Source organism: Diabrotica undecimpunctata, chromosome 4 (genome assembly GCF_040954645.1).
Source record: "Diabrotica undecimpunctata isolate CICGRU chromosome 4, icDiaUnde3, whole genome shotgun sequence".
NCBI classification, from domain to species: domain Eukaryota; kingdom Metazoa; phylum Arthropoda; class Insecta; order Coleoptera; family Chrysomelidae; genus Diabrotica; species Diabrotica undecimpunctata.
Genome location: NC_092806.1, coordinates 123,024,740 through 123,038,365, shown reverse-complemented (window position 1 = coordinate 123,038,365; position 13,626 = coordinate 123,024,740). Strand labels below are relative to the sequence as shown.

General features: G+C 32.0%; 1 protein-coding gene across 1 annotated transcript in view; it reads right to left on the bottom strand.

Moving 5' to 3' along the window:
• LOC140439954 (B-cell receptor CD22-like) overlaps positions 1-12,719 on the bottom strand; it is a 509,793-nt gene extending 497,074 nt beyond the window's left edge. Inside the window, exon 1 of the mRNA XM_072530150.1 lies at positions 12,494-12,719. Within this exon, the coding sequence (XP_072386251.1) occupies positions 12,494-12,578 (85 nt within the window). The 5' untranslated portion in view covers positions 12,579-12,719. The remainder of the gene's footprint in view (positions 1-12,493) is intronic.
• Between the last annotated feature and the right edge of the window lie 907 nt (positions 12,720-13,626).

Below are 13,626 nucleotides of genomic sequence, written 5' to 3'. Positions count from 1 at the left end.
TACACGTGACAAAAACGTGATCAAATACCTTTCTTTGGGGTTACGTAAAAATATCACGAAGTACATAATTGGAGATATACACCAAGACAAAAGTAAGACAAAATGAAAATAATTAAAAGAATTTTTAAGATCATCTTACCTTAGTGTAGTTTTATAGAATTTCTAGAAAGCAATAGTTAACTTTTACTTAACAGAACTAAGAGAAGAAAAATTAAAACTTATAAGATAAATATAACAATCTAATCATTCAAAATGATTTTTCATATTTCTTAAAATTTTTTTTCTTAGAAAGTTTAAACTGGTATGTAAATAAGTCATTTATTTATTTTTAATTTCTCTTCTTCTTCTTCATCTTCTTCTTTTTGTGTAAATATGACTCTGTCTGTTTTTCAATGTGCCCATAGTAAGTAATCGGAGAATCGTCTCTTTGTCGAATTTGTTGTCATTCTACTCTTTCTTACACAATCCTTAAAGTTGTTCACCTTGCATCTCAATCGTATATGTGTACTTCTAGATCTGTACCATATTCTCTTACCATCCATTTTTCTAAGTGTTTTTATTTCTGCTATTTCCAGCAATATTTTTGTCCTCTTCATGTCAAATCTTGTTTATTTTTTGTATTTTTGTATTTTGTTTCTTCCGCATATTATGTCATTATTTCTCTCACGACTGACTTGCAAATTCTGCCTTTTATTTCTTTTCTAATATTTTTTTTCTCCATATTGTTTTATTTAGACAACCTGCGGTTCTATTTGCTCTATTTACTTTATCTTACACTTTTTTCGAGCTTTCCGTAGCTAGAGAGTTTGATACCTACATATTTAAATTCTTTTACTTGTTCTATTGGGTAGGAGTGCATACTTCTCTGCGATCCCGGCAGGGGCTAGATCTACTTCAGGAATAGCACACCTTCCCACGTGAGATCATGGATTTCCCCAGCCTTCCATCCTCGAGGAAACCACGTAAAACCAAAAGCATTCCCACCCCCACCCTTTCCCCTCCCTACTTCCAAACCAACTTACCAACACGCATTAGCCAAGCGTGATCTTTGTAACAGCTTAAAATCCCAAAAGTTATTTTTCATGAAAGAGGAAACTACTGAACGGCCCTCAGTCTCCGAAGGCTCCAACACCTTCAACTAAGGTAGCGGTTGGAACAGGTTTGAAGCAGAGGATAGTATAAATCGGTGCAACGTTCGAAACGGACAGACACTATAAGAAAAAGAAGAATGCTATAAATCCTCGGAAAAAATCAGGCTACTACAAAGAGCGACAAATGCATATTACTTCATACAATGTTCGAACTCTCGTGTCAGACCAGAAGATGATGAAACTGAAGAAAGGAATAAAATGGGATATCATCAGTCTCAGCGAAATAAGTCGAAGAAAAGAATTACAAATTACTTTTAAATCAGGACACGTCTTTCATTTTAGAGGTAAAGAAGACATTCCAAATGGTGGAGTAGGATCCATTATACATAAAAAGCACACACTAAATATAGTTAAAATTACCAGCATAAGCCCCAAGTTTGTATATCTTATTTTTAAACTAAATGCAAGATATAACCTTAAGGTAATCGAGACATATGCTCCAACGACTACCCACTTAGATGAAGAAATTGAAGAATTTTATGAAGACCTAGAAGAAGAAGCTTTTTGGTGATGCAGATATTGTGAAGACCATCAAAATAAACCGCCTAAGGTGGGTGGGCCACGTTATGCAGGTGGATGGGAGTGATCCCACTAAAATAACTATGCCGGTCGGAAGAAGAAGAAGGGGGCGACCTAAACTCAGATATCTGGACGATGTACAGGAAGATCTGAGGGAGATTGGAGTGAGGGGCTGGAGAAGACAGACACTCGATAGGGAATGATGGAAGAATGTTTTGAAGCAGGCCAAGGCTCACGAAGGGCTGTAGCGTTAACTGATGATGATGAACTCTTTTTTCTATAAAAAGCCTTAGCGTAAATGGACATGGATCAGCCCAGATGGCAGTGCCAAAAATCAAATAAATTATATCATAACAAACAGAAAAGAAATAATTAAAGACATTAAAGTAATCAACAAATTTTCAATGAAAAGCGACCACCGATTAATGTGAGCTAGGATACTATTAAATATCAAATTATAAAGAACAAAGATGATCCTAAAAACAAGAAAAAAGAAATGGATTTCCCCAGAAAACAACGACCTGTATTAAGATACACTAAGCAGACATATACAAGACTTGCAAGATGAAATAGACGATGTAGCTCAAGCAAATGATGGCATAACGAAGGCTCTAAAAGAAAAGCCTAGGGAGTACTGCTCCACCGTTCTCACCCATAAAAAAAATTAAGCCAAAATACCAAAGAGCTAATAGGTAAAAAAGGTAGCTGACGAAAAAATGCGGCTCCAACTACACAACAATAAAGAAATTAAATAAAGATAATAATAAAGATTTTAAATATAAATAAAGATAATAAAGATTAAATAATAAAGATAAAGATAAACAATAATTCAACAAAACAAAAGTTTAAAAGTTTTGAGGCGAAATAGGAACAACATAGGCAACAAGACTATGTACAAAATAAAACACATAATGGAAACATTACTACTGATGGAACCAAAATCCTTAGGGTTGTCGAATCCTTTTATCGTAAAATGTATGAGAGCACCAACGAAAGGCAAGATCAGCCCTGCCCACAATCACAAACTAGGAATCAGTTTCATGAAAAATAACAAATCCCCTGACGGCGATGGCGAGTAGTGATCAAAGCGATTAAACCAGGTGGAACTTTTAGCCAAGCTTTTCACCATATGTATTTACTAAGGAAAAACTTCTCGGTGGAACAAAGCAGTCATTATTTTATTACACTAGCAAGAAGACACAACAGATTTAATAACCTACCGTCCTATCAGTTTGCTTGTACACATATATAAACTTTTTACAAAACTTTACTAGATATTTGTCGACTATGAGAAAGCATTAAATACCAGAAACCATCAGAAAATGTTAAAAGCATTGACAGAATGCCGAATAGACTATCGCTACACTAACATAATAAAATATATCTACCACAATGTCACAGCTAGCGTAAGACTTTTTGAACAAGAAACAAATAAATTATGTATACAGCAAGGAGTACGGCAAGGAGACACAGTTTCTCCAAAGCTACTCACGACCACGTTTAATATACCATCTTTCACGACGGTTTTAGAACATACTTGTAAAAAGACATATCTGAACGAGCATGGTATCAACATAAATGGAGAGAAGCTCAGTCATTTGAGTTTTGCAGATGACATCGTCTTTATAGCCGATCGTATGGATGATGCAATATTAATGTTAAAAATTATATCACGCTTTCTGGGAGGTCGGACTGAAGAATAATATGAACAAGCCGCAAATTATGACTAAACTGGTGCTAAATCAAAATATTGCTGTTGATGGAAGGGATGTTGTGGAGACTACATCTTATAAATCTTGGGACATGAAATTCAGTTGGGCAGAGATTACCAGACATGTGAGCTTCCACGTCGCATAGGATTAGCCTGGGCAGTGTTTGGTACATTAAACTATGTATTTAAATCGGATCTACCTATATGCCTCAAAAGGAAAGCTTTGACCAATATGTGTTACCTGCACCCACTTACGGAGCGGAAACATTAACACTTACAAAAAAGGTAGTGAATGAGATTCGCGTGACTCAGATAACTATGGAGCGACAGATGTTGGGTGTCTCTCTGAGAGACCGAATCCCAAACGAGGAAATACGTCGTAGCACAAAAACAACAGACGCCATCGAAAAAATCGGTTAGCTAAAATTGAATTGGGCAGAACACGTTGCCAGATTATCAGACAAAAAATGTATTGTCAGGTTGATCATGATGATAACCTATCTTTTTTATCTCACCATGAATCTCTAATTTACATATTAGTAGATTTACTGTTACAATCATGCATTTTATCTTTTTTGATGAAATTTTTGGCGATTAAGTATTTTAAATTGGTATTCAAATCATGAATGTGTTGCTTGTGTGAGTCCAACTTTTAAAATGGACTCACACAAGCAACACATTCATGATTTACATACTTTACTTTTTTTATTTGATTTGCTAGTTGTTCGTTCAACTTCGAATGACTTCCTAGTAGGAATCTCTACAAAGCCGGCAACTTCGGATTTACTTGTGGAAGGTTCTCGAAGAACGGTATCTTTAGCAGAAATATCTCGAATCTCATTGTTACCTACAACGTCATGTAGTAGTTGATATGAAACTAAAAATGGTAAATAGTTTACCTGTTACAACATCATCATCAATTATTTCTTTATCTGTCAATTCGTCACAGTCTGGAGGTATTATAGCTATTTCTGCGACCCCATCATCATGATCACTGAGATTCTCCAATTCGACTACCAATTCCAACAAAGTTAGAGTCCTTTTAGGGTTATTTTTCCAATTTGACATATTGTCTACGACACTACACAACCTTACAACCCTAGATTATAACAAAACTGAATACCAGAATACCCGTCTTTCTAATACAAAATATAATAATAACTGCGTGTGAGTCACATTGACCGAAGATCACTCATTATCAGTAATACGGGATAGTTTGAACTATGTATCACCAATCACTATATAAAAACTCTTGTACCGCAATCATTTAATTTACTTTGTACCACTGACCTGATGATGTTTTGCAAATTTTAGAAAGCGAAACCTGTCGTCTTGGGTACTAAAATTAAATTGATTGTAAGTCTAATTTATTTCTTTTACCTCTTTTTAAATTGGTATTGTTATGAAGCTATATTTTTGTAGTATCTTAATGCAAATTATTACTTTTGTTGAAAATAAGCCACAATCTTAGTTTAATATTTAAGTTTGTTTGACGTTTGAATTTCCACTTCAGAAATACTTTTCAAAATAAAAAACAATAATAAAATAAACAAATTTTGTTTTTACTGCTTGGTAAAAGATTCTTCTAGTAATTTAATTTTATTTGACTCAATCATATTGAAAAAATCATATTAAAAATTCAGGCAAATATTTTAAAATAAAATTCTAATAACAAACGGACCTTATACCAACTTAACAAAGGATTTAACAAAGATTCTAGAAATCAGGATATATAAAAATTTATTGAAGTTTAAAAATTTGTTAACAGATTAACAAAGAAAATTAACTACCCTTTATTTAAGCATCATTTACATCTTGGAAAAATTCTTTTTTTGTTTGTTAAGGCTGTTATGGTTGTTTGTTTAAAGACGTAAATGTGTTAAACCAGTTTACTACCAGCAGTGATCATAGGTTATTAAGCGCGAAAATAACGATATCGTCCGAAAAAGAAAGACTTAAAATGAAAAATAAGACACAACCAAAGAAATGGACAAGACAAAATTATATTCAGGAGTTTGAAAAATTTATTGATAATTTATTAAAAGACACAACAAAAATACACTTCAATATATTAAACAATGATGAACTATGTAACAACAACATTTGAAGGCGATAGGAATGTCACCATCACACAAAATAAAAATGACGATACCGGACCACCTATTCTCGAAGCGGAAGTAGAAGCTGCTATAAACAACATTAAGGAGGGAAAAGCCGCAGGACCAGGCGAGTTCTACTCAGACTTTTTAAAAATTATGGATAAAGACGAAGTAATAAGACTTACCTTGATCTTCAACAATATATACCAAAGTGGAAAAATAAACCAAACAGTGGCTAAGATCAACTTTTATAACAATTCCTTAAAAACCCAATGCCAAAAAATGGCAAAAAGATTATCGAATAATAAGCCTTATGAGCCATCTCCTAAACTGAATTTTTTTAAATAAAAGAATATATAAAAAGTGTGAAGAACACATGACAAACACACAATTCGGCTTCAGGGATGCATTGGGTACTCGAGAGGCACTTTTTACAATACAAGTTCTCTTTCAAAGATGTAGTGACGTGAATTAAGATGTATAGTTCGTCCCAAACCCTTCTTTCAGTGCGTCATAGTTGATCGAATTCTCTCTAACACATTAAGCTAGAAGTGACAGAAAAAAACGTGAGTCTGTGATTATTATACATAGAAATTAGAAAATTATTTATCGTAAAGCTAATTCTACTTACGGATGTATAATTGGTTGGAGTTTAGAATACGCTAAATAGATATCCAATCAACGATGCGCATAAATATAATTTGACGCAGATTGTCTCGATCGTGACAGTACTTTCACAATGTCAACTGATAAAATGATAATTGTCATTCCAGGTTAGTATTATCAGACATTTTACAGTGAAAATTTAATTTTGTGTTTATTGTCAAAAAAATATTTTAAATATACCGAAATATATCGAGAAAGACCAAAGACAAAAATTAAAATTATTAAATTATTTTCAATTAGAAAAAGAGAGATTACGATCCTACAACTGTCAAATTTAACTAAAATGTCATGCAATAATTCTCGACATTCTTAAAATCCTATATGACGTCAAAATTAGTGACGCACTGAAAGAAGGGTTTGGGACAGACTGCATATGTGTGTTTTGTTGATTACCATGATTACCGATTGAAAATATTAAATTCAATTGGTCTAGACAGCAGAGAGCGCCGTATAATAAACAATATCTATTACGAAAAAACTGCAGCTGTTAGAGTTGGGGATTAGTTAACAGACGACATTATTCAATACATATTCAGCGCACATTATGAACCTAGCGCTAACGGACATAGACGAGGGAATACTTATAAACGGAGAACGATTGAACAACATAAGATACGCTGATGATACTGTCATTTTTGCAGACAGTCTTGAAGGTCTGCAGACCTTGTCTCCAGGGTGGCAGAAGTAAGTAGCAGGTTTGTGCTTGATTTTAACATCAAAAACCAAATACATGGTTAAAAGCAAAAATAGGATACCACCTGGTCAATTACTAGTTAACCAACAACCTATAACACAAATCACCAACTTTTGTTATCTGGGTACAAACTTAAATGAACAGTGGGACCAATCGACGGAAATTAAGATAAGGATCGAGAAGGCACGATCAGCTTTCGTCAAAATGAAAAAAATCTTTAACAGCCACGATATAAAATTTGAAATAAAAGTTCGTTTACTAAAATGCTACGTATTCTCCGTTCTTTTATATGGCGTGGAGTCATGGACCTTAACTGAAGCACTAAAGATGTCAAAATCAAAATTTTTAATGACAAAAATTACCTACTTGGGATATAAAATTTCATTTAATAAAATTTCACCAAGTATACATAAGATTGAGTCAGTAAAAAAATTTCCTTTGGCAAATAATCAGCATCAATTAAGGCAATTTCTTGGATTGATATCATTTTTCCGAAAGTTCATACCAAATTTTGCAAGACGCACTGAAAAATTGACGCAATTACTAAAAAGAGATGAAAATTGGATATGGACAGAAGAAGAAACAAAAATTGTTAAAGAAATGAAGAAAGTTATAGTCTCAGAACCAATTTTAAGAATATTCTATCCGAAACATGACATAATAGTTTACACGGATGCAAGTAGAGAAGGATTTGGAGGCATAATAACACAAATTGTTGATGGTCGTGAAAAGTCAATTGCCTATTTTAGCAAGCAAACCACAAAAGAAGAAAAGAAATATCATTCTTTTGAACTAGAGCTTTTGGCTATTGTCAAAACCTTAGAAAGGTATAGATATTATTTAGCAGGAAGATCTTTTACTGTAATAACAGACTGCAATTCCGTTAAAAATGCACTAGTAAAACAAACAATAATCCCAAGAATAGCAAGATGGGTTTTGTGTTTACAAGATTTTTGTTTTGAAATAAAACATAAATCAGGAGTATAACTACAATATGTAGATGCCTTAAGTAGGAACTTTGAAAGAACTGAAGTAGAGGAAAGTCTTAAAATTAAAGTGATGTTCATCCAAGAAGACGACTATCTAATAGAAGCACAGGATACAGATACGGAAATAAAAAAAATTAAAGATATTCTTTTGTCAGGAGATCAGGAAGATCATAAGGATACTTTCAAGAAATATGATTTAAGAGAAAACAAAGTTTATAAAATAACAGAATATGGTAGAAGATGGTATGTGCCTAAAAATTGTCGTTGGCAAATTGTCAAAATGAATTATGACGATATTGGACACATTTGCGTTGGATAAAACAATTGAAATAATAAAAGAACGATATTGGTTTCCACGAATGCGAAGATTTATTAAGAAATACATTTCGGCTTGTCTTGCTTGTTTATAACATAAACAACCTAAAAGAAAAAAGCCTCGCTATCTACATTTGATTCCAAAATATGCTAGACCGTTTCATATACTCCATGTCGATCATTTAGAACCATTTGTGTTAACAAAATCTCAAAATAAATACGTCTTGGTTTTGATTGATGCCTTTTCTAAATTTTTGTTTGTTGAAGCTGTCACAGATATATCAAGTAAACATGTTATTCGTGCTTAAGAAGACATTTCTAAAATATTCGGTAACACCAAACGAATGATATCAGATGCAGGATTAGCTTTTGTTTTAAAAGAATTTTTGAATTATATGGCAGAGAGAGGAATTAGAGTGTTTACAACTGCAGTAGGAATGGCAAGAGGCAACAGGCAAGCAGAAAGGGCAAATAAAACATTACTGGATACCCTGGCCACAATGGGTGCAAAATTTGAGTCCGATATGTGGGATAAAAATTTAAAAAACATTCAACAATGAATAAACGGGACAAAACATCGAATAACTAAATCTTCTCCCAGTGAAGTGTTTTCGGGTACAAATTAAGAGTTAATGGAGACAAATACATAGATGATAATGATATGGACATTATTGATGTAACGTCATTGAGAAAGTATGTAGCTAAACGATTACAAGAAAATAGGATCAAACAGAATAAAAGTTACAAGTTTTCCAGCAAACAATGAAAGTAAGAAGCGTTTAGAAAAGTATAGAGGGCCATTCAGGATTGTTGAGGTTCTACCAAATGATAGATATCGTGTAAAAGAAGATATACATTCATCAAGAACAAGGCGTCCTATGAAGGAGTTGTTGGGGGAGAACACATCATTCTGTAGAATGACATAAAGATATTCTATTGTTTAAAAGGAATTTGTTTGAATAGCTAGAACTATTAAAAAAAAATATTTTAATTGTCATTCTGAAAAATGACAACAAAGTGTTTCAATGATCTGAATGGGTTTATTTGAGTAGTTCTGACTATTTGAAGCAAATTTATTTTATTCGTCATTCTGAAACATTCTATGAAAAATTCTAAATGTTCTAATGTTCTGAATGGATATTCAGTTCATCATTCCGCAAAATGACACCCAAATATTTTAATGTCTTGAGTGAGTTTGTTTGAATAGCCGTAGCTATTCAAAACAAATTTATTCACATTCTCATTCTGAAAAATGACAGTCATATGTTTTAATGTTTAAAAATGAGCTTGTGTGGATAGCTGTAGCTATCTAAAATGAATTGATTTAGACTATGTAATTCTGCAGAATGATGGAGCCTTTCTATAAATTGGTATTCTTAATAATAAAGAACATACTATTTTTTTTAATAGGTGTTGTACGATCACATTTACATATATTAACGTAAATACGTGTTTAAACTATTTTAATAGACGATAATAATGACAAATCAATAGATCCTAAAATTGGTAACAAAATGAAGTCAGCCATTGTAACTTTCGATAATGAGACAAAAGGAGGAGTAGACACCGCAGATAATGTGTGCGCATCTCACAATGTATCTAGATATGTAAAATGCTGGCCAATGGTAGTGTTCTTTTCTATGCTGAATATGAGTTTAATCAACTCGCAGTAGTGTACTTTGGAAACAGATTCAAAGAAATTAGAAGACGACTTTTCTGAAACAACTTTCCCAAAAGCTTTTATTAGAACATTTGACCAGAAGTCAAATTAATAGTGAAAATCATTTAATCTACAGGCAATCCTAAAGAAATTCAGACCTAATCTGCTGGCATAAAACCAACAAGCAGTTAATGAACCACTATAGAAAAAAAAAGATGTGTCCGCAGCACCTCAGAAACTGGTCTAGACGTGAGTGTAAAAAATGTCAAAAATCACTCTGTCTGTTTAGGCACAAGTGCCTAAATTGACTACGCCTGACAGAAGGTTAATGTGCACCCCCAATTAATATTTCCGGAGTCACTATGAAAAAGAACAGATGGTGTAAGGATTGTATAAGTATTATTAACGTAAGCTTTGCAGACGATATCGCCATCATGGCAGAAAATATAGAAGATTTACAAATTCTTATAGAAATCATTAACAGAGAAAGTAAGAATATAGGACTAACAATGAATATAGTTCTAACCAAATACATGGTGATCTCCAAAGCCCCTATTGACAACTTATCTCTGATATTGAAGGAGAAACTGTTAGAGAGGACCGACAAGTATAAATACCTCGGAACATATATAAACTCACAGTTAGATCAATATACAGAGATAAAGGTCAGAATTGAAAGAGCTCCAAAAGAATTTCTAAAATACAAGTTATTGTTTACAAATAAGAAATTAAGTATGGTTGTCAGAATAAGGTTTAATAAATGTTAAGTATGGTCGTAACTGCTATATGGGGTGAAAGCTTGGACTATGAAAACCCAATCTGTAAAAAATTGGAGGCATTCGAAATGTGACTATACAGGCGTATTCTTAAAATTCCTTAAACTGCTTAAACTAAATAAGTGTTAAGACGGATTGGGCATTGCAGAAAGTTTATGAACATAATTAAAATAAGAAAATCATCGTATCTGGGCCACATACTTCTAAACGATAAATACTCTTTTCTACATGTCATTATGCAAGGAAGAGTAGAGGGAAAAAAAGTATAAGAAAGAAAGAGAAATCTTGGCTAAGGCATGTCAGAGATTGAACTACCCTTAGTGAACAGATATGTTACGTTAAATTATCTTTAATAATCAATTGGATGTTTACATCTACTAATTTAGCATCATGCATTTAGTTTTCTTCAAATTGATCGTTAGTTCGTAGCATATACTAAGACATTGCATTACATTCTGTGTACAAATCATTGTAAAACTCCTGCCTTAACTTATATTCATACTGGATCTAGCCACAATCGATTGTATTGTAATAAAAATTATATTTTATATGTATCTTATAATTTACACTTTATACACACATTTTATATACATTACAATCAATTGAAACTTAATCCCATATGAATCTAATATTCAACTTAGGCATACCACAAGAAAAACGTTTCAGAATCTCTCCTGCCTTAACATTTACTTTTTGTATTCTTGTGTCCAGCTCATAGTAAACTTTTCCCCTCTTATGTATGCTAGTTCCCAGGTAAGTGAAATTATCAACTTGTTCCAGTTCTAGGGCGGCGCCTGCATTCTGATTGATCTTAAAGATAAGCGGTTCTCTTAATATTGAATGAGGTAGTGAAAGTTTCATTTACTTTAATTTCTTTTTACCACTGATATGATATGATAACTTTTTCTGCTATAGTTTAAAAAACACTGCATACATCTCTCAACATATCTGCAGATCTAGCCGGGATCGCAAAATCCACCGCATATCTGGTAGTGCTTTGTTCTTAAAATAAATGTTCTGATTAAACTGCTATGACTTAGCACCCATTCTAGACACAAAATGGTTGAGAGGTAAACAGGGTTGTAGACAGACGGTTTCGTTGCTTAAACATTGTTTGGATTTCAAACTGCTAGAGAGTTTACCGTTGTTTTTAGTCTTCATGCTTACCTTACTGAATGTCATTTTGCCTAGGTTAAGTAACTTGGACGGTATTTTCAAATTCTTTAATAAATTTAGTCGATTTATTAAATAATATATGCTTGTAGGAAATCAATAAAAATAGCATTGATAGGAATCCTATATATACAGCAAATTTTCTCGGTGTGCCCCCAAGTAACAATCTGATCTGTAACTACTTTTTCGAAAATCAATCACATTGATATTCTCCTATCTATCTATATATATATATATATATATATATATATATATATATATATATATATATATATACATATATATATATATATTATATATATATATATATATATATATATATATATATATATATATATATATATATATATATATATATATATATATATGTATATACATGAATACGTAGAACACCCTGTACAAATGGCTTAAACATCATACAGATGGGACTGGTTGTGTTTACAACAAAGCAACTATGAATAGCTGCAGATAGGATAGAGAGGAAGATCTATATACATATATATATATATATATATATATATATATATATATATATATATATATATATATATATATATATATATATATATATATATATATAATAGTTATTACTTCATAAAATATTTATAAGACAAATCAACATTTTATGTACATTTAAATTAGTCAGTTAACTAATACTTCGTATGGTTATTATGCGATATTCTCTATTAATCGTAAGTTCACTAAATTAAAATACAACTTAAAATAACTGTATCACTTACCAAAAATAGTTAATCCAGAAACAAAAACAAATAAGATAATACTATTCATGTTGATCAACATTGCACCTATTTTACCATTTGGCATAAAACCGCACAATACCGCCCGTACGAATTTACATCGTAATTATAATAGTTGAACCGCACATTGGTGAAAAGTTCAGCTTTACCGTGTTAGAGAATGTACAACAGACTCATATCAGTTTCCCCGGAACGCTTTCCATGGAGTTTGGACCGCAACTGAAACTCGGGCTCGGAGGCAAGCCGGGATGGAAAATCTCGTTGTGAAATTGGTTCAGCGCAGCATCATAAATACATCAGACTCTTAAGAGATGTGGACAAATCAAAATGACATAGTTTTTATTATTTATTCACAAAATTGTGTTTGTTCGTGTTACGCAAAACAGGTGTATTATTTATTAAGGTTTTTAGTGTTACCTGAATTGGGGTCTGTTTTATCTTTGGTTCCCTTGGGTTAGCGTTAACCCTAGAGACTAAAACTCACTTTTGCCTCCAGCAACATACGAGTACACACATAATAAATTTAAGAATAGTTTAGGAGAACAGAATAAGAATGTTTGGTTTTAGTTTTAGAGCAAACATATATCGCAAAGACTTATGGTTCCGTGTTATGATCAGAGTAATTATCATTAAAAATTTTTAATATTTGTATTAGAAAGATTATTTCGCTGCTTTAAAACAGAACTAGTCTATGTCCGAAATCACAACTTTTCAGAAGAGCAATTTGAAGTTTTTCAAAAGTTTTCCATTTTGTTTTTCAAAGATTAACGTTTACTTTGTACATACTTTTTAATTCATTCAGAAACTTTTACATTACTATAAAACTAATTTTTTTTGTTTTATTGCTTTAATAAAAAATTAGGTGGACATAGACTAATACTGCATCAAAAATATTAGTACAGAAGTAGTTTATCTGGACTTATGCTAGTTCTACACTAACAATATTCTTCATTTTTACAAAAACACGCAGTTGCTATTTAAGTAAAGCCGAATAAAGAAATGTATATATATATATATATATATATATATATATATATATATATATATATATATATATATTAATGTGATATCAAGAATTTTAATTTTAAAACTTTACAAAAAATATATATAAAACA